This window comes from Tachypleus tridentatus, chromosome 2, assembly GCF_004210375.1.
Source record: "Tachypleus tridentatus isolate NWPU-2018 chromosome 2, ASM421037v1, whole genome shotgun sequence".
Lineage (NCBI taxonomy): Eukaryota > Metazoa > Arthropoda > Merostomata > Xiphosura > Limulidae > Tachypleus > Tachypleus tridentatus.
This window is the reverse complement of record NC_134826.1, coordinates 102,241,183-102,264,295: the sequence shown is the minus strand read 5'-3', so window position 1 is coordinate 102,264,295 and position 23,113 is coordinate 102,241,183. Positions and strand designations below refer to the sequence as shown.

General features: G+C 31.6%; 1 protein-coding gene across 17 annotated transcripts in view; it reads right to left on the bottom strand.

Annotated features, from left to right (window-relative positions):
- Positions 1 to 433: 433 nt before the first annotated feature.
- Positions 434 to 23,113, bottom strand: part of LOC143244712 (nucleolysin TIAR-like) — a 204,816-nt gene continuing 182,136 nt past the window's right edge. For 13 of the 17 annotated variants that reach the window (XM_076489841.1, XM_076489840.1, XM_076489846.1 and 10 more), the window contains 6 exons: positions 14,546 to 14,669; positions 11,376 to 11,471; positions 5,852 to 5,936; positions 5,438 to 5,567; positions 2,648 to 2,781; positions 434 to 1,909 (listed from right to left, as the gene is read on the bottom strand). In XM_076489841.1, the coding sequence (XP_076345956.1) occupies positions 1,768 to 1,909; positions 2,648 to 2,781; positions 5,438 to 5,567; positions 5,852 to 5,936; positions 11,376 to 11,471; positions 14,546 to 14,669 (711 nt within the window). In that variant the 3' untranslated portion in view covers positions 434 to 1,767. Of the gene's footprint in view, positions 1,910 to 2,647; positions 2,782 to 3,265; positions 3,553 to 5,437; positions 5,568 to 5,851; positions 5,937 to 11,375; positions 11,472 to 14,545; positions 14,670 to 23,113 lie in introns of those variants that run through there. The other 4 variants (XM_076489842.1, XM_076489844.1, XM_076489849.1 and 1 more) reach the window with 2 other exon arrangements.

Here is a 23,113-nt window from a genome sequence, read left to right as displayed (position 1 = left end):
ACTTACATTCATGCTTCTAGGCAAAGGCGGGGATTTGATTCCATCTACATGTGTAAAAAACATGAGATACCACCAAAATAAACAACTTTTAGAGAAAATTACAAAATATTTTAGAGGTAGCATGTGTTAGACTTCTTAGTAAGGCTTTGCTATTTACTTTTCAAAAGTAGCACCTCTGTAGACAGATTTCTGCTTTACACCTCTGTGACATATATATTTATACTTTTAAGTGTTAACTTATAACATGTAAATATTTATATGTTTAGCAAACACTAAATAGGATAAAGATTAGGTTCCTTAAATCTTTAATTGTAAACTTTTATTCTTCTAAATTTATGTTTAAACAGATTTAAGGTTTTCAGTTTATTAGATAAAGTGAAATAAAATACAATTAATAAGACATTTACAACTGAGCATCTACTTTCACAAACTCTTTTTTATATAAATGTCACACTTTTATTTTTATTTCTTTTTTACAGTTCTAATCCATCCTCATGGTACAATCTGACTAGATTTCTGTACAGAACTAGTATTAAAGCAGTCTTCTCTATATAACCTTGGCTTTCTAAGAAGAAACAAAATTTCTTGTAATGATTTTTTTCCTTGCCAACCTGTGATAGTTCTGTACAAAATAACTATTTTAATCACTCAGAAAAATGGAATATCTTCCATTATCTTAACATCATGAATAAAAAACATTATGGTAACCATTCCCTTAGTTGATTTGAACTTTTCTACTGATGGTAAACAATTTTTGTACAGTTAAAAAGAGTACAAATCCAACTCCTATCTACACCTATTGGATTATTTATAAATATTGCCTTTGAGCTCAAGAAATAAAGGGTATTTTACTGGCTTGTTACACTTTCCTTAACCTCAGTTTTCCTACATAGTACTGATGTCACCAGTTGTTATTGTGATACACACACACAAAGACAAAAGAACAAAAAACCTTCAGTACTGATTTAATAGATATCCATAAAGCATATAGCCTCTAAACTACAATTACCACTCATATAGCTATATCTACCACATCATTAACAGCTAGTGTTCTTCTTTCTTCTCCAGCTTGGCCAACCAGCTCTATAAAAAGAGCAAACACTTTGTACATTGTGCATATGAAAGTTTAGATACACATTTAAAATATCTTGCACACTTTTTAGGGTAGGTATGGTTGGCTCAATTTAAATTTTGAAAATTAATAAGAAGTAACTCTCAGGATAGAGTATGAAAATACTAAACTTTTCTTCAATATGGCAGGGAGAATGCCATCAAACAAAGCCAACAAAACTTCTAACTTTTTTCTTTTCCAAAAATAGTTGTATATTATCTTTTAGCAATGGTAACTTGTATGACAGTATAAATCAATGGCTACTGAAAACAACTACTAACTTTCAATATCAAACAATAATTTGTTTATATCTTGTCTTTTCAAGAAACATAAGTCTGAAGGACAAGCATGTTGGAATGCCATAAACTTTCAAGTACTTCATTCACAGTTAAAACCCTGAAACAACAGTTTTAAGTATTAAGGCAGGGCACCTATTGTCTAACATCACTAAAAACTTGACACTTTATTGAGAAGACTGTCTGTCCTTGTTGTTCCTACCATTGTTGTAAAAAACGAGAAGTGTACAGATGGCCAGACATTCTTGTTTCAGATAAGGACTGAACACTAAGCCAGTGCAGAGACATCTACACACTTCTCCCAACCTTCAGAATCCTCACAATGTGAATAACACAGAAAGAGGCACCTCTTTTTCTCATTTACTGAGCCTGATACTGTTGCATAGGGTAGGCACCAATAACACTTGGCTGTTGTAGGCTTTGTCCCATGGGGCTCTGAGCAACTGCTGCAGCCAGCTGGGGTTGTCCTGGAATTCCTTGCCAAGCCATGTGCATTCCCAAGCTGTCAGAAAAAGTTTAACTAATTTGATAAAAAAATACACCATGAAATATATTTAACAATTTAAAATACCAGTACCTAGTAATGCCTTTGTGTTACTCATATTCCTTTAAACTAAATTCTTGAATTCTTAATGACACAACTAGCATTTGATATTATCTACAACTACTAACAAGCAGCATCATAGATTAAATATTTTCAATCATGTTGTTGAAACCTGAGCATGAGACTTAATACTCTCAGTAGTAAAACATTACTTTTTGTGTTAGTTTCAGCTATATGTCTCAGACATGCAAGTTTTGTTACCAGAGTTGTCCAATGTAGTTAATATTTTAAGTGCAAAGTCTAATTCAGAGTGAATCTAAGAATGCTCCAGCTATACCATAGTTTAAAACTTCTACAGATTTCTTTATAATTACGTGAATATTATATTGTATTTTTAAGATGCAAATTTTACCTTGCACATAATATTTTTGTCATAATAAATTTTACAGTCTAAAACACTTTTAATACAGAGGGTACTCAATGCATGATTGAATATCATTTTTCTCACTAGAAGATTTTTTTATTTATAATGTACAGTGTAGATAACCTAGTTTTGTATTAAACACATAACCTTTTGAGACTATGCCAATAAATATAAATGTTTTTGTAAAAGTCACTGTATTAAATATATGCCACCAAAATGCATAGTATACACACATCTTTATAATAATGATTAATGGAAGATTACAGACTTACCCATATCCCTCTCCATAGTACTGACCATAAGGATAATTCATGCCCTGTACATACTGACCCTGCACTGGAGGATAGCCTTGAGGATACCAGTAGCTTAGATGTTGGTAGGGGTAGATGTAAGGGGTTACTGCATTCTGTAGAACACATACAAGTTTATCAGATGTTATTAACAGTACAACTACAGATAATAACACTATGCAACACAAATTTTGTTCCTGGATAGTATGTGTTATTTCTTAATTGCATATGTTGTAAAAGTACAGTAAATGGCCATTATTCCCATCAAACTTTGTTTTTGTGACCTGGATAATGAAATTTAGAAATTAACCTATTTTCTATGTAAAAACGGGCAAATTTGCACATTTTCATTTACATAAGGTCTGAATAAAACAACATATGAATCAAGATTTACATGTATTTATACTAAAGTTATACAAAAATGAACAAAAAGTTTAGAAGTGAGTAGTTTTTTGAGATTTGCGACTGTAATGTAAATCACTTTCATGTATCAGCCCTCAAATATAGTCTCGGCATTCGACTTTGTAAGACCAAAATCTCTGATCAAGTCATTGAGGTCTTTTTGGATGGGGTATTATGGATTTCTCTCACCAGCTGCACCTCTGAAATTGTAATCTGGATCTTCAACGTCTACCTCCTTTTCTGATTTACTGCTCTCTTCTGAGGATGGCTGCTTTCTCTCTGGCAGAGTGGGTACAGGGAGCTCAGGGTAGTAAGGCACTAGGGCGATGGAAGGTCCTCGTACATGATAGCAGATGCATTCTTGCCAGCCCAACGTTTGGAAGGGTCTGCCATGCAGAAGTAGCAGTTGCTTGAGTGGTCAGTTGGTTCACGCCAAATTCTCGGAATAGTGAACTTCATGGCTTTCTTTTCCCCTCTGTACCATCCTGCAAAAGAGCAAAATAAAATTGTTATTATGAAGAATAAATTTATTTAATCCACAACTAATGTGTAAGAGGTTCATGCAAAACATTTTATATGTGATATTTTTTTATACTATTGGAAATTAAAAAAATATATATTAAAAGATATTTAAATTTTAAAAGGTCTAAAATTTGTATGATATCAAATCTTACTATTCAAACAAACAAAAATTGTTTGTCTTACCTTCTAGAGTTTTTTTGCAGTGCTCACAGGTAAAATGAGATTTCCAGGGTTTGCCTTGATCCCTTACAAGCATGCTGAAATATGCCTTGTAGGCTTCACACATTTTAACAGATGTTGTCACAGAGCACTTTTTTGCTCTTGTCTTGATAAATTGGCCACCTACAGACACCTTAGGCAGCTAGAACTAAACTGAAGTGGTGAGTGGTAAGCCCCTGTATATATATTACTATGGAAAGTTTTAGAAAATTCTAAAAAGGTTCTAGAAAATTCTTGTAAGTTCTACAACATTCTAGAAAGTTCTTGAAAATTCTTTATTGGCTACTCAGCACTGAATCTGCCTGAAATGTTCTGGAAAATGGGTACATTTGAAAATTTCATTACCCAGGTCACAAAAACAAAGTTCGAAGAGAAAAATAGGTCTTTTATATTTACATTAGGCATAAGTATTTGGGAAATAACACTTTCTGCCCAGGAACAAGAAAAAGTAAAAATTTTGTTACTTATTGTAATCAGTGTTATTGATCTGGTGCAAAGAAAGGTAATGGTATCCACAAAGGATCCCTTGAAATTCTTCATACCAACATTTTGAAAATCATTTTAATGAAACTTAATGAGGGGTAAATTTAAGCTTAAACATTATTAAGTTTTTTATTTATTTCCAATTCTTGCCTCAAACCAAATCATTATGGTAAGTTAGGCTTTATTTAGTACAAACAGTATCTGAATGTTTTATAGTCCTTATAATTAAAAATTACAACACACATCGTAGTTGTAAATTTAAAAGTCTAGTTGGAACTTAGTGAGGCATTGGACTCTACAAAACTGAGTTACCACTAGTCTGCTTTAATGAATTAAGTTTGATACTTAAGAATAATTTGCTTCTGTACATCATAAGGTAGCTTAGAAGATAAAGTGTAAAAGGGCTGAAGAGATCTTTTAAGTGAGCAAGATACTCTTTAATTTTTTAAATAAAATGTTTACTGATGAACATTCAATCAGTAAACAATACTAAAAAAACACATTACAGATCCACCTCTGCAGTTATTTCAAACAACAAATAAAAATATTAATTTATTGACTGTTCATATTCAGTATTTTTTTATTATTCTCTTTATTAATATAATAGAGGGTAATGTTCTGTATATTAGTCGTATGACAGAATAAGGTTTTTTGTTCATAAACTGCTTTACAGCAGAGTTATTTGACTAATATATTAAGAAAAATATCATTGTTAATTGTTCAATATGTATTCTTATACTGTGTTGGAAAAAAAAGAAGAAATTAGTTTCTTTAGATGAGAATAATTAACTGCTTATTGCTAATATACAGTAATTTGTCATGGTAATTACTTGTTTAAAGTATCTTTGCTGTGATAAATATTTAGAATAACATATCCAAATAATCACTTCATTGGTTAAAACTGTGTGCATTTTCTGACTGCAGAACCAATCTATAACAACAAATAATCAAATCACATATCACCAGTTGTCACTATTATCCACCTCTATTCTTTTCTCATAAAGTGCAAAAATGTATTCAGTGTTTAATCCTTTAAAATAATAGGTTGGGATGTATCCTAAGTCACCTATTTGTGAAATATGTAATATACGATTTTCCTGTTGTACTGTTCTCGAACTATTTCTGTAAGACAATAAAAAAACACACCTGTGTTTGTTGTTGTTGATTAACTGGGTCTCTGGTTTCTTTTCCCCAAGAACACTTGACTATTTGACCATTGATTTTCAAGTTGTGAGTACCAACAATGGCATGTGTTGCTGCTTCTTTGGTGGCAAACCTGTTTGATGAAGATTTCTGATTTTTTAGCCAACAGACAAGCACACTTCAAAATATTCAGTAAAACAAAATACGAGATGATATTTCTTTGAAGCATTTAACAGAAATAGTTATATTTTACCTCTCAAAAAAAAGGCTCTTAATATAAAGATGTAGGAGCATTTGATGTTAAGATAAAACTACCATATTCATGCAAGAAATCAAAGTTTCAGTTTCTTTTAGCTTGATTTATAAACTTCATATGTGGAGTGAAAACACTAAATAAACTTCTTAAAAATAATTTACCTAACAAATGCATAACCTTTATCTTTGAATACTCGTATTTCCTGGATTGGGCCATACGTTATAAAGGTTTTGTGCATAAGTTCATCTGGAAATTTCAAAAAACAAAAAATGTCATATTTCTTATAGTTACAACAATAATAATTAACTAAAAAGTGGTTTAACGTTTGGGCTTATAGATGAAATAGTATCATCATTATGACCATAATTGACAAGATTAAAACATTTTGGTCAAAATTAGTTTAGTTTTCTGAATAATCTGACATAGTAGTTTTGTGTATAAATCCTCTTTGATAGAGTGTATATATACTCTTCAAAAAAAGAAATTCAAAAGGGATATTTTTTTTATTTTAAAGAGAAATATATGTAATAACGTTACAAGCTCAGAGTATGTGATGTTACACGTGTTAAGGCACTGATTGTCAGACCAAAATGACAATAAAAGTTGTGCACTTTGAAAACGGAAGAAAACATCGGATTTTTCGCCAAAACGCATTCGTGTCCAATAAATTTGTTTGAGAGATCTGCATGTTCTGCAAGTGCAACATGTGCAAAATCCCTATAAAAGTGACGGGTTCTCGGTTTCCATAGCTCAGTGTTAAGCCACCGACATGCAATACAGTTACGCCAAGACTGACTGAAGCACAACGCAACAACGCCATTGGTCGCTTGGAAGCAGACAAATCTCGATCAGATGTTGCCAGAGCTGTGAATGTCCACCCAAGCACCACCACAAGGCTATGGAATCATCACCAACAACATGGATCAACTTGTGACCGTCCACGATCTGGCAGACCTCGTGTGACCACGCCCACACAAGATCGCTACATCCAGTTACGTCATCTTTGGGATAGGACCACCACTGCGACGTCTACTGCCTCAACCACACCAGGGCTGCGTAGGATTTCCGATCAGACCGTACACAACCGTCAACGAGATTCTTAGGCCCCATGTGCAACCCATCATGGTGAACATCAACGACGTTTTTCAGCATGACAACGCTCGTCCTCACACAGCCCGACTCACCAGTGTCTTCTTGAAACACCACAACATCAACGTTCTTCCCTGACCCTCCAGATCATTAGATTTAAACCCCATCGAACATCTTTGGGACGAGTTGGACTGACGTCTGCGACGGCGACAACCTCAACCGCAGACTCTACCTCAGCTTGCAGCAGCTTTGCAGGCTGAGTGGACAGCCATTCTACAGGATGTGATTCGTCATCTCATCGCTTCCATGGGCAGGAGGTGCCAAGCAGTTATTGATGCTCACGGGGGGCATACTCGTTATTGATGCTGAGTGACGAACATCAACTAATGAGCATGGACTTCGCCTTTGCAGACTTTGGATGTTCAGCAGTGAATGTGCAAAGTTTCATACATGTTATACAGAACTACCCAGAATAAACTTGTTAACAATATGTCTCAAATTTCGCCTTTTGCGTTTCTTTTTTTGAAGAGTATATATAAAACAATGATATAAGCATATTTATTTATCAATAAAACCTGCTTTGACTAGTAAGTGTAATCCAAGTTTACTTCATATGGTAATGAATCAAGCATATTCCACTCTCCAAGTGGATTACTTATGAAAAAAAATACTTTAATAAACTAAATAGATTAACTCTTAGTTTATTTTAAATAAATATGAAAAAGATTCTACTGATCATAACAATGTGAATAATGGATTAAACCTTGGTTTGCTTTGAATAGCCATGATAAAAAGTTTCTCCTTTTCTGCTAACCATAAAAGATTGATTACTAGATTAAAACCATGATTTATTTTTAATAACTATGAAGAAAATGATCCTACTATACAGAATGAAGTGAAGGATAGATTAAATCTCTAATTTATTTTATACAATTGCAAACAACTTTTTGATGACCAGATTTAATTTGATTGAAAAAACAAGAAGAAACCTTCTACTGTTTGTTTGTATTTGAGCACAAAGCTACACAAAGGACTATCTGTACTATACCCACCAAAAGTATCAAAACCCAATTTTTAGCAATGATGAGTCCACACACATACTGCTCAGCCAATGGTGGTAATGAAGGGAGAGGGGGGAGGACTGACTACTACTAACCAGAAGAAACTAAATACATAAAATTGTGATTTATCTAGAATGCTATGAAAGTAAAGAAGTTGTTCTTTGCTACCAACATAAGTTCTTTGAAGCTGTTCAAGCATCACAAAAATGTAGAAGCCATTTAAGCACTGTTATATTAATTGGAATCTGTTTTCATAGAATAACAGTAGCTCCAGCCATATTTTTATTGATTATAATTTTACAAGCTGCTACAGAAAAAATGGTTATAAATATTTTACTGAAACCTCGACAACAGTAATGATTGTAGTGTTGAATGTATCACTATTTTTTTCCCTGATGAAATTTTTTAAGTACTTCAAGCTCATTAATGAAAATGATTTGTTCAACTTAGAGTGAATTAAGTGGAATATAATTTGTACAACTTATAGTGCATTACTTGGAAAATACCACATCTAAGTTTCATCATTTCTCAATTTCACTGTTTTACTTTGTCTCCACATGTTTTTCTGTGACTATTTCAGTGAGATTTCTAACAGTAAATGATTACCATAGAAGATTTCTCTACTCTTGTGAGTGGTGATTTATTCCACTGATTTTCACACTTTGCTGAAATGGTGAGTGCATATTTTAGTATAATTTATTATTCATATATTTATTCCACAAGTTTACAGCATAACTGCTGGGTATTTTGCATCACAACCTGCATAGACATACTACTCAAAATGGAGCAAATGTCCATGATCTGTTTAAAAAGTTGATTATTTTTCATAACTCTGCCACCTAAGTTGGATGGAGGGTATGTTTTCACCTGTGCATGTTTGTCAGCATGATTTCTTAAAAACAGCTAAATAGACTTGGCATAATTTGGAATATGACCTAAATAAGAAGTGATAAATTTCTGGATGGTCAAAGTTAAAGATAAAGGTCACATCAAAGTAAAAAAATTCCAAAAATCCCTATCTGTTAATATGGAAACTACTTTTCATACTATTTTTGCTCTATAGCTTAGTCAAAAATGATCAGATTTTAATGAAACTTGATAGAGATATGCAGAACATAATTCCTCATTGGTATACCTTTGTACTCTATACTTGTTAAACAAATGTTTACATAAAACCTCGGGCACCACCTGACTCAGTAAATAATGGTTGGGTGGAAAAAAAAAATCCTAATATTCAACTGAATGGACATACACATATGTAGCTTAAAATTTATTTCCCATAAATGGACATAAAAACTTGAGAAACAATATAATTAAAAAAACTGTTAATTTAAAAAGGGAAAATATAGATGGTCAAAATAGTACAAGAACAAGTTGAATCAAAAAACAAATATTATATTTTCAAGCCTAAACTTGGGACTCTTAAAAAAAAAAAAGAAAAAGGAAAAAACAGATTGTGCTGTAAATAGTTGTCTACCTTATTTTCGTATTTCTAGCCTAGTATGTTTATCTTTCACAGAGTCCCACGTTGCAGGCTTGAAAATATAATATTTGCATTTTGACTTAACTTGTTTCTGTACTCTTGTTAAATTGACAATTTTAACTATCTTGTTTCTTAAGGTTTTTAGGTCCACTTACAGAGAATAAAGTTAGAGAACATATGTACGTACACATTCAGTTAAATGTTTTTCAAAAGTTTACAGTCCCTATTCTCTTCTTTTAAATTAACCTTTTCACAATGAGTCATGGCTCAAAAGCCATGTCATCATGTTTGTTGACTTGCATTCAAAATTTTAAGGAACTCTTTATTTTATGAATTTATGTCAACAAGTTTAGAATCAGATTGTAGGTTTACAATTCAAATTTTAATATTATATATGAGTTAATTTCTTAACTTAATAGTACATATTAACAGAATACATCTAACTATAGATTTTAGTGAGTCACATGGTATGTTGAATGCAGCACTATTTAAAATTAGATGTTTGTGATGTCAAAATACTAAGTCTATAGTTTTGCACAAATTGTGAACTAAAATTAGCAATATTGACATACTAGAATATTAAATAAGAACCTGATACCTTTCTATTTTGCTGAAATATGGCTTATTTACTGAATCAAACACAGTGGCCCTATTCACCTTTTTCCATTTTTGGAAACAATCCTTTACATACTTTTACAAAGGTACTATAATTTTTGTATTTTGATTGGAAAAATGGCTTTAATTTCATATTTGATATTTTAATGCCACCTATAAATTATGTTATTAATTTTACATATCAGTAGTTTTTTACCATAATGGTGAGTTGACAATAACACATAACTATGAGTCAATACATCATAATTTAAACTTGCCATGTAGTAGTTGATAATAATGGTAACACAACTGATGTGCTACTATGCTATGCTATATGAATATTCTATGCATTTCTGTCTCCTTGTAATAATTTAGTATTTATTCTTAATTTACTCTTTGTTCCAGATATGTCCAGAAAGTTATTAAGATGATTTATTTTTAGCTCCCTTTGTTTCTTTATTGCATGTGTAGAAATTACTGCAATACTGCATTTTGTGCAAAGTGTTAACACCGTTATTCTTCAAAGATCATTAGTTGTTATACCTTGAGGTTATGGCCTTACTTACGTTGCAGTGAGAATGACTAGTCATATGAATAGTTAGTTCCTTTGGGTAAATGTAATGATTCTTGCAAACTAAGAAACTTTATATTTAAATAGTCTAGAACATGATATCAAAGGAGAAGCAGCTGAGAGAATCCAGTTCAAGCAAAGTCCCATATAAGAAAAAACATATATACACACAGTGTTTATGTTTAGTTTTATAATAAAGATTGTTCATTTTGCATGTTATTTCTTGTCCAATCTCATTTTTTCAAAATTCAGTTACTACAAAAGTTTGCATTACTTTGTGATTGACATCTTGACTCAATCTCCAGTTTTTCAGTATACCTATCCAATAACTCTAATATTAACTCAGTTTACCTGAATATAACATGCTACAATGTAATAAGATGTTTTTGTAGTTTAAACTTGCCATGTATTGTTTGCCAATAATGGCAACCTGAAAAAAAAAACTTATCATGGATCAAAACATCATTATTTTAGAAAATAATTTTTTACTGCTAAAAACTGTTTTTGTATCACTGATTTCCTATGCAGAATCTTCAATCAACATTAAATAAGTCAGTGTTTGATGTATTTTTTGGCTCAGTGGGGTATCTTGTTTTAAACTGGTACTAACTAAGTATTTTAAGTTCTAATTGTTTACCTTAATTAATTAAAACAATCATACCTAAGTGATAAATACATAATTTCTTCATTGATTAAATTTTCAAATGTAAAATGGTCATATTTCATTAACCAAAACACTTCTTTTTTCAAAACAAACTTAATAATTGTTCATTTATTTCTGTACATCAGTGGAAAAAAAACACAAAAAACTGACCACTACAAAACTGTACCAGTCATTCCAGTTAAGCCTAACTTCTACTGCACTGTTTTAAACTTAACCCACTGACCAGTAAGTCCTTGGTTGATACCACCACAGTAGACAGTACAGTTGTTGGGGCTGGACTGATTGTAAATTTCATCAAAGGTTAGAGGCTTAGTGTGTCCTGGAAGAATTAAAACAAAATTAATGAATGACATGTATATTTCAAATACCTCTTTATGTAATAATGTTTTCTTAATTCATACTCTGTGGTGAGTTGGTTTAATAAAGAAATTCCAAAAAATTATTCTTTAAACAACAACTTAAACATGTGATTGATTATCAAACATCAGATTATTTTAATCAATGTGTATAGTCCCATGTGCTTGACCAACTGGCTACTGAATAATACATAAGGACTAACACTACCTGTTAACTATAAAGAGGCATTATCAAACATGCAAAGACGAGGTGTTTCAGATATACAGAATTGCACTTGGGATACCAAATTAAAATTGCAGTATGGAATTTTTTGAAAATTTGTAGCCACTAAGAAGCTCTACATACTGAACAAGAATTAGAAAGACTTGGAATATACACTGCAGGAGCACAGGAAGATCAAGCCATTCCTACAGCAAGTGTCACCTGCAGGAATCAAGACCCAAAAAGTGATAGTCACTGAGTACCTATCATTGCAAAAGGAGAAAAGCTAGAGAAAATGGTAATGGAATGTATGATTCCAGAGAAATGATCAAAAGAACAGCTCACTATAAGGAAAATCAAGGTTAGCTGTAGATTATCTTGGTGGGACAAAGGGAATGCCAAACACAAGAATCTATGGCAATGTCTACAAGTTAAGGACTACAGTTAGCTCAAGTTCTTTCTATTTTATACACAGTATATTACTTTTAATATTTTAATTCATTTTTCACAAAGGTCTCTTGAATGATTTTGTAATTATACATCAGCTAACATGTAAAAAGCTAGTTATTGAATAGCCTAATGAAAGGAGCTAATTATCAGATATCCTACCAAAGTATACATTATGCAACACATTATTGAATGTCTGGTGAAAACAGATAATTATCATATATCATACCAAAATCTACACTGTAAAATACATTAATGAATTTTAACAAAAGGTGCTAATTATCAAATATCCTTTAAAAGTATATACTATGCAATACATTAATGAATGTATTTCATAATGCAAGTTCATTACTTTAACAAACTACTAAAGTTGCCACTTCCAATTAATGTGAAGGTGATAACTTGCACTATGTCAGGCAGTGTTTGGTAAGACGAGCTCATTACTCTAAGAATCTACAAAAGTTGGCACTTTGCACTTCACCAGTTAATGTGCAGGTAGATAAGTTGAAGATATATATAACTTACAATAATACATCAGGGAGCATTCAACAAGACAAGCTCATTACTCCAAGAAACTACCACAACTGATAGTTTCCACTTCACCAATTAATATGAAGCTAGATGGGCTGATTGATAATTCACACTATGTCAAGCTTTATTTAACAGAGGTGCATTATTCCTAAAAACTACAAATGTCGACACTTTGCACTTCACAAGTTAATGCATAACTAAATGAACTTATTGGTAAATGAATGGAAAAGATGAAAGTTAAAATGATAGACATAAAGATGAAGGTAAAATGTGTTTCTAAATTTGCACTTTCTTACTCTTAGATGAGAATACATATCTGTACATGACTATGAACAATCTTATTAATAGCTTATACGGACAATACATGCAAAATTGTCTGTTTAAAGCTAGCTAAATACATCTAAATAAATAAAATATTTAGTAATTACTTTAAAATGAAAATAATGAAACTATTTTTAACCATATTTTAAACACAATCCATGTCATTTAAAATATCAGTTGTTGTAATAAACCAGCCACAGTTGATACTTGATACTTTAATGCAGTGTAAATAAAGCCAACATTCTTTCTGATCTTTATATACCAGGCTTCTTGAAATTCAAAGAATGAAAAATATTTTCACATTCATCATGCTTTTCATTTGTTGTTTTTAATCCAAATGGAATTTTAGGGCTATATTTACTTACTAAAGTAAAAGGTAAAAATTATAAAATTATCTCACTTCATACGAAGTAGGTTACCCACATATTATAATTTCAAACCACAAAATATTTTTGAACACATTTTACTGGTGCCCCATATACAATACAGCAATGCCTACTATTAATATAACTTGGGCACAACTTTAGCTAGGTAAAGATTGTGAAAAGTTAAGAACATAGGACTGAAAATAGTAAAATATGCATAATTATCTAGTGATGAGTAGCTTTTTTACCATTCCCACCTTCTCCTATGTGAATCTTATAAAATAAAATAAATAAATATAATGCATCGAGATAAAATACCCCAGGTAATGCTTCAAAACTTCATTCATTTTTTGTTTAAATGATGTAACTCAAGAGTCTAACAGAAATACATCAACAACAACAAATACTCATAAAAATTTACAAGTGGTTTTATTCGGAGTTAGAAAGTAACTGTAATTCTATTGGCACTAGACTCTTGCAGAAATACATCAACAACAACATACTTATAAAAATTTACAAGTGGTTTTATCCCAAGTCAGAAAGTAACTGTAATTCTATTGGCACTAGACTCTAGCAGAAATACATCAACAACAACATACTCATAAAAATTTACAAGTGGTTTTATCCCAAGTCAGAAAGTAACTGTAATTCTATTGGCACTAGACTCTAGCAGAAATACATCAACAACAACAGATACTCATAAAAATTTACAAGTGGTTTTATCCAGAGTCAGAAAGTAACTGTAATTCTATTGGCACTATTTCACGTGTAGTAGCTATTTATGCTGAGGTTACAGACTGGATAAACATTTTAACCATGATTTACTTAAATACAAGAAAAAACTCTTTAAATCTGTGCATACAAAAGTCCATTGAAATGGAAGAAACATCCTGCTTTAGCACACAATATCCTTATTTTCTTCCTGTTCAAAAACTATGTAGTGTACACTAAATTACTATTGTTCAGTTACTTAACTCTTATTTTCAGGCACTTATCACCCTACGGAAAAATATTATGTAAAAAGCACTTTAATATTCAGTATCACACAAAAATCAATATGCAAGATTAGCAGCTGACTCCTTATAATTAGATAACTATACACAATAAATGAATACCTTGTTAACTAGACATCAAACATAAAAATTATTAAGTACATAAATAATGACCCTACCAATAAGAGAATGCCTACCCTCATTTGGCCTGTCGTTGGCAGGTTTTCGTGTAGCCCAGTTTGTCCTAATAGCCCTTGTTCCCAGCCACTGCCCATTCATTTGAACAATTGCATTTTCTGCATCCTAGAGGATTGCAGAGCATAATTTATTAGAGTGAGCATGTCTACATCTTAAGGCATCATCACATTTTGCATCCTAACCTCTAAAAACATTTACTGTTTTTTACACTATGTTTTGTTTCTAATTTATAACTGTATAACAATATTCTTTAACATTGTATAAGACCCCATTCATTTCTGTTCCAGAAATTAGTAATCATATTCTGTAATGTTGTATAAGCAATTGTACTTTTAGTGAAGTGACCCAAGGAAGTAAAACCCCATAATTTATTTTTAGAAATTAATAACTATAACATTTAATGTTGTCTAACCAGGTACAAACTTAGGGGAGATGTCCAAGGGAAGTCGAAACCACTAATCTATATATATGGATTGGTTGCTACATCCCATAGATTTAAGAAAAGGTGGTGCCATTAAAGAACAAAAAAGCCATAGAATACAGAATCACACTTTTTGTTTTATTTTTTAAATTGTTCTTTTTATTGTTGTTGAATTTTATCATTCATTTTGTGTATGAAGATTGTAGTTTTATTTTGCATAAAAACAATTTTAATTCTGTCTTGTCTAAACATAAATGAACTGAAAGAATGTTTACTGCCACGATAAACAATTTAGCATTTAGAAATGAGACATTGAATTGTATATGTTTTAAGTTTAAATTAAATTAATAAATTAAACTTGTATACAAAATATGGTAGTAGTAAATAGCAATTCAGTGACATTCCAGTTAATAAATACCAGATTTTACAAGTTTAGTGAATAAAGCTAGGGTCTATGATAAATCTAGATCTAAATGTATGATGTAATGGAATGAGCCTTAAATGTTCATTTTGTGATAGTAATTGTTTTGTCACAATGCATAAAACTACACAAAGGGCTATCTGTGCTCTGCTTGCCACAGATATCAAAATCCAGTTTCAGACAGTATAAGTCTATAAGTCTGAAAGCATTCCACTATGTGGCATGAAAGAAAGTATTACATGTTTTGGTGCTGTAGCAGGGTACACATTTGTGTTTTGAATTATTGGTCCACAAGGATTGTGTAAAAGTTCTTTACTTTGGCTTAATGATGATTTGATAATGAGACAATGCTTTTTTTTTATTACAATACTTGAAAACATTAATCTCTATAAATGAAAATTTAAAAGTATCCTTTCTAATACAAATGTGTTTTAAAGAGGATACAAATGTTATAAAAATTGTTAATGAACTGGAATATTTAATAATAACTGGTTGACCTACATCACTTGTCCCAAGATTAACTGTACTGATTTTAAATGCATACAGTATGTGTCTCAAGATTAAGTATCTAATTTGAACACTTATGTATATCAAGGTCAACTTTATTAATTTGCAACACTTACAGTATGTCTCAAGATTAATTTTATATAATTTTGACATTTAGCATATCTGTGTCAATATTAACTTTAATGCTACTGGTGCTTATGAAAGAATTAGTTTTGATAATTCTCTCCTTATCTTTTGTCCTGTTAATTTCCACTTAAACTGTTTACCAAGATGGTGTAGTCTTATCTTAGCAAATTATTCAGACACAACTTGTGAATGGTTAATGATAACATCAATATCAAACACGTGATCGTTAAATGTTGGAAACAAATTCACATGTGAGAGACTGCAAAGTACAGTAGATAAAATCAGAGGAAATAGAACCTGATGTTGGAATGTTATCATATGTAGACATTAACAAATGCTGCAAACATTTTTCAGTCTCCTCATATATTTTGACAACACTTGTAGATGCCTTTTCCAAACCTCTCTTGTCCTTCAAAAGCAGGAAAACACAAGATTTTTCTTCTCTGTCAGGCATTGGATCCACACAACACAAGCAGTTCAGTCTTTTCCTAACCATTCAAACTACATACCCTGCAATACAGAACACTGCTGTTTCCTTGTATGAAGGTAAACTAATTAAGTTTGGTGCCTCAGCGTAATCATGCCCATTTATAACTGGATTTTGATACAAAAGGTCATATTTTCACTTGACAGAGATATCTGAACATGCAGCAACTGTGGGATGCTTAGCTACAACAGTAACATCTGGTAGCATAGTAAGAAGGTTTGCATTGTCTGTGATAGGGTTGCCTGTATTAGCTACTATGCTGTGATATACAAGTAGCCTTTTGTATGCAGCCATAAATTGTTGAATAGTAGGGTTGTTAATGAAACCACTTTTAGCAAAGATAGCTGAAAAGAACACCTTAAAGTGAGCCTGACTCATTCTGTAAATAATAAATACCTTAGAAATGGAATTTTTCTCCCACAATATCATGAAACACACGCTCAACACTTTCAACAAGTAAGAAACCATTTTTCTTCCTACTTGGTAATGGCTGCTTTACTTGATTTGTCTTTCAAAAACATATGCATTCTTAATACTATTAAGTACAACTGTTTAGTTGTTAATGTTTGTAACACCTATTGGAATTTTGATTCCCTTTCTAAGAGGGTTTCTGGAGTTTAAAATATCAAAGATGCCATCAAAAATTTTCAGAAATTTCAGTCCTCTCTGAATCCTTGAAATGTGGAAGGTGCATTACCATGTCATATTAATGTAATATATTAGCAACACTTAAACTTATGACATCAGCAGCAAAATTTACCTTCATTTTATTCTTTTTCCATCATAAATGTATTTTCAACTTACTGCCTGGTCAAAGTCCTTCAATTTCTTGCAAGTTATGCAACTCATAAATGCATGACCACTGTTCAATTTGACCATGCATATATAAGAAAAGGTGCCACTTTCTGCAAATACATTTCTATCCAGCTTACGCACATAGTATGGATCAAATACCATATGAACCAGCTTGTTTGGATCAAATGGATGAGAAAAGCATGGCTTCAGACTTCCAACTCTTAAATCTGCACCTAGCACTTTCATTTTCATAAAATGGATAGAGGGACCATCACATGTAAGTGACACTGCTGTAACACCAACATCGTGTAACCATTAAAGAAACTCGAGCACAGTGTTGGCTCATTCCTTATCAGTAAGTCCACCTATGAAGAAATATCCTTAAAGTATTTTCCAACAATCATTAATTGAAACAGACATGATAACAAAAGAAACTGGGGTAGCATTCTCACATTGTCCATTGCTAACATCTCAAAGCCCAGACATCTGTTATTAATAAATTCAATGTCTTCTTATGGTCACTTCATCCAGAATTAATGCACAAGCAATTTTATGCCTTTCTGCTAGTCTTAGCTAATTCTTGTTTGAAGAACTATAAAGGCACCTTTGGTAACCAGGTTCCCCATTTACTTTACTGTACCATGATCTTATTGATCTACAGTGTGGAAGAACAAAGTCAAAGGTTTTCCTAACAAAATCATACACTTTAGAGGAATAAATCTGGAGAGTTACAGCAAATTTTTCAATTTCCTCTAGATAAGCTTTATTACAAATGTTACAATCTTTCTTTGCTAAAACTCTCATTTCAACACTTTCTCAAAATCGGGCCTCAAAACCTCAACATATCCTGCAGAAATATTTTCTTTTAATGAATTAACAACACCTGACAGACATTCAACCTTTCTTTTTAGTCGTGTTTGTCCTTTCTGTTGTTGAATCTTAAGTTTCTTTTGATATTCATAAATTTGTTTAATAGTCCAGCTTTCTCTTTAGTTTTCTTGGCAAATCAAATACAGCACAAGCATATTCACCCTCTATTAAGAGCTGAGGCAATGAAGAGCAAGTGTAGACTCTGTCTGTAACTCTGCTGGCTCCATTTCAACTGCTTCATACACTGTGGTTAATGTAACCCTCTTAACTTGCAGCTTTCACTAATGGGTTTTCTGTTCTAAAAATTGAATTAAAAATTAGTTAACACTATATCAAGACTAATTGAAATATATAATTATTACTATTCAATATATACAAATAGTATCGTAACCTTAAAATCGTATGCTTAAAATATAAACTTGTTACAAATTAGGTTGACATTCACCTTTACCTATAAGACAAAAGGAAACTGTGTGTGTGCATGCATGGGTGTAAGAGAGAGAGATAGTTTGTTCTCTAGCTCTGTATTTGCCATGAAGTTATTTACAGAATTTCTAATAGAAATTTTAAAATAAAAAATTTTCTATTTTAGTATCTCTGAACAAATTTTTCTTTTTTTCTAATGAACAAATATCTGTTTAAATGATAAACCTAAGTGACCCAATCTATATGTTTATTTTTTAATAATGTATTATTTAAAATAATCTAATTTTTCCATTTCTGTACTCAATTAATAAAGATTTATTTAGAAGCTCTTTTGTAGTGGTATCATTTTTGTTTCATTTGCTACTGATTCTTCCATATGGATTGATTAGTCACATGGTCAATGGTACAGTTATGAAACCACAACAAATAGTGTTGTGGTGGATTACAAGAACAATAACAAAGTTATTGTACAATGCTAATAGTCTCATTCAAGTTATAAGTGTTTGACTTGAAAATATGCACAAAGTGATGATGACATGAGAACAAATTAGTTACATATCATACCACCACTACAAAACCATTTTCCTTCTAATTTACTCTAATACCAATCATAACATATTTATAACAAATGTGAACATTTTTGGCACTGCATATTCCCATAATTTTGTGCTCTGACCTGTCCTGTTAAAGCAGTCAAAAGTAAAATAATCTGAGCATATTAAGAGTTCTAAAAGAAAACACCCACTTGTTTCTTCTCATTTTGTGTACCACCTTTTTTTGTACTCCAAGTCATTGTAAGATCTATTACAAAAATAAGTTTTACTGGTCAGATTAGACATACTAGAAAGTAAGAAACCGAGAAACTCATTGTTAGTAGTCAAAAATAAAATATAAAAAATATAAAAATTTATGACACCCTATAAAACATAGTACTGTGTTAAAAAAAAAAAAAAAGGCGAGTACGGAACCCAAAGCATGACCAACAATGTCATGACCAAGGCCTTAAGTCTTTCGTAAGATTTTTAATATTTCGTCTATAACAGTTGCACAGAAAAAATTTGAAGCAAAGTAAATCTGACACTTTTGTTCTTATACCCCTAGCTTTTTAAAGCCAAAGTATTGTAAATGGAATTAACGATCACTTTTCTTTACAATTTTAATTCTGAAGTTCACAAAATACCCATTCAGTTCATTGCTCAGAACTATTTTTAATGGTTAATACTATGTTTACAACTATTGTGAAAAGCCCTTCAGTTTTAATATAGATAATTCAGCAAGCATTACTAATAACGTGATAAGTAAAATTAACTTAATTGGAACTACTGTCATTAGATGATTATATTTACAATTTACACCAAATACGGAAAGTGAAATAGATTTACTTTCAAAAAATTAAAATAAATCATTTTACTTACATTTGAAACATCTTTCCTGTAAGTCGCTGTGCCTATTCATCACAATTAGTACATTCATACGCTGTACAACAGACTTGCATTATTGAACTCTGATACAGTGTAATGCCTCTCCTTTCACTATTGTGATCTAATGATCTGAGGGCATAAAAATGGCTGTTGCGTTCCTTTTAATTACCTCAATTGCATGCGTATTACCGCTGTTCATGTAGCCAATCCATATTTAAAGATCAGTGGTCGAAACCCCCAATACGTTCACCAATTTTACAGAAAATAACCAATAACATCAGAGAAAATTACATGTCAGTTCTTATATTTGACTGATCAATTAATTACCGTAAATACATTTTTGTAAATTTTCCTGAAGTCAACACACTTAGTCTACAGCAATTTTGTTACGTTCTCAGTCAATAACTGATTATTTCTATTTTATAATTTCTATAAATGTTCCTTTCGTTGTGAATTATGAAAGTTGTTATGTGTTAAATTATATCTGTTTGAAAGCTAAAGAAATTGTCTTCAAGAAAATTTGTTATAAAATAGGATATGGTAAGATATAAATGGGTTGAAACGGTAATAAAGAAAGTTTTTATTAGAAGTTTAATACAGTAACAAATGCAGTGTTTGGAGAAAATTTTACCATCATCAGGTTAAATTAGTTTCATCTATACACAGGAATATACTAGACGTACTTCTGCATGATCCCCCAAAATGTTCTTTTTCAATAAAAGAGTAAATAAAACCAAAATCACGACAAATTAATACTGTTTTTTTCTTGCTTTAAAGTTCATATATCATACTGTGTAGTAGCCTACAGAGTGAGTAATTCTTTTCCTGATCCTTGGCATGCGCACGTTTTACTGACGTCACGACAGTACAAATTACAACGCTAAGCGTCCCTATGTGACATCATTTTACTGTCTGTCAACTGATTGATAGGCAGTACTACTGGATTGTAGTTCAAATGTTTAAGAAAGATAAAAGTGACCCCTCCAGGCATCCTTTGGTATCCTTTCGAGAAACAAAGGAGTACGAGCAAGGATGTCATGTGATTGGTGATTGCTTAACAAGTTTCAATAAAATTATTTTGTTCACACTTGATTCTTTTTTTTTTTAATTACATTGTTTTTATTTTTAATAGATATGGTTTTATTGAGTTGCAATGTTTGTAAACATGAGTTTTCTGTATTCCGTTAAGCAATTAAAATAAAACTGAAATCTAATAAGTTTACTATTAAGCGAGCACGGTAGTGATTACAAAATATTGAGATGTGTGAAATCTTGATGCTTATTTTATTTAAAAAACACATATACATAGTATGACCACTTAATTATTTGTCATTGCAATCATGAAGTTTTAAAATAACAAACAGTATTTTCATTGTAGAAGTAAAACATGTTTTCATTATTCAATTATCAATTTATTTTACTTACAGATCATACGAGATGATTGCATACTTAAAAAAGAACAACAATGGCGATTGCATGGTGGTATTTGGTCAACATTAATAGTGTATCCGTTAAATAGAAAGAGTTAAGACGGTAACACATACTCGTTTGCTCTTCTTTATTATTTGTACGGGTTAGAGGAGGCATAGTGTGCTAATCGATTAGCAAATTAGCAACAATAATTACCAAGCAAACAAAAATTGTACTAATGAAATAATCAACCGAAAAAAGTAATCACTTAATAAGTTTATAGCAAGAATATCTCATTGTAGAGAAGACCAAGTGGAGTTGAAAGATGTTGTTGGATAAGTATTTGTTTTGTTCTTTGCATGAATCTCAATGGCAACAGCCATTACTGAAATAAAAAATGCCTGTCCAGAAAGTAATTGGCACTAATGCTACCTAGAAGGCGCCATCAATATTATAAAACTAAAATTATCTAAAAGCATTTGATGTTACTTGCAGTTATCGTTTACACTGTAGGAAGACGAATGTTGATGAGGTTCAGTTATGAATGAAATTTACTTTGCATTCTTTAAATACGGCTCTTTATTCAAAATGAATAATGCCAACATTATTACACATAATACATTATTATTTCAGTTAAAGTTGGTTTTAACGCCGTACTAACATTGCTGTTTCATTCTTTTAGTGGATTTTAACGTTATTCTTTAACTCCCAAGAATTTTTTTCATTGTGTACACAATATATTAGAAAATTAAAATAACGAGGATAGCTCATTTCACTTTTTGTTTTGCAACTTTTCATTATTTAAACTCATACATTTCTCCTGTCTAAGCTAACTATATCTTTATTATATAATAACTTAGTCATGATTATGAGTCTCACATTATGTTTACTTTAGAAAAGCTTTTAGTTGCGTACAAATTTGCAATCTGCGTACAAATTTGCGTACAAAGTATAACAAAAAATCTTTGTTCATTTTGTGTAAAATGTCCTAAAACAAGCGAGTGGTATTGATTGTTCATTCTGTGTAAAATATCCTGTAAAAAACGAGTTCGGCGTTCATTTGTGTAAAATGATCAGTTACAAGGATCACAAACATGTTGTGAAAGTTTCATATTTATATAAACTTTTCAGCAATGATACGAGATAGAATTAGTACAGTATATATTATTTCAAGAGCTTAAAACTCTTATACACCATAGACAGCTTTCATATAAGACTCTGCTGCAAGATATATTGCAATTATTATGAATAATCTTCAAGGAAAACAGCTTCAGGATGAAACCGGGATTTACCCTTGAGTTACAAATAACTGTAACTTGTACATGATTCTATCTATAATTCTCAGCATTTTCAATGTTAAATCTGTCAAGATATTTTGCAGCTAGCTTGAGAGTTAATGACTGTGAAACTTTCATATAAAGAATTTCTGAAGATGCTCAAAATGCTACAATTAAAAAAAAAGTGGAACAAAAGTTTGTTTTGTTTGTTTTGTTTTTGAATTTCGCGCAAAGCCACTCGAGGGCTAGTCATCATCACCCACCGCAACATTATAACGCCCCCACGGCTGAAAGGGCGAGCATGTTTGGTGCGACGGGGATTTGAACCCGCGACCCTCAGATTACGAGTCAAACTCCTTAACTCACCTGGCCATGCCGGGCCGCGGTT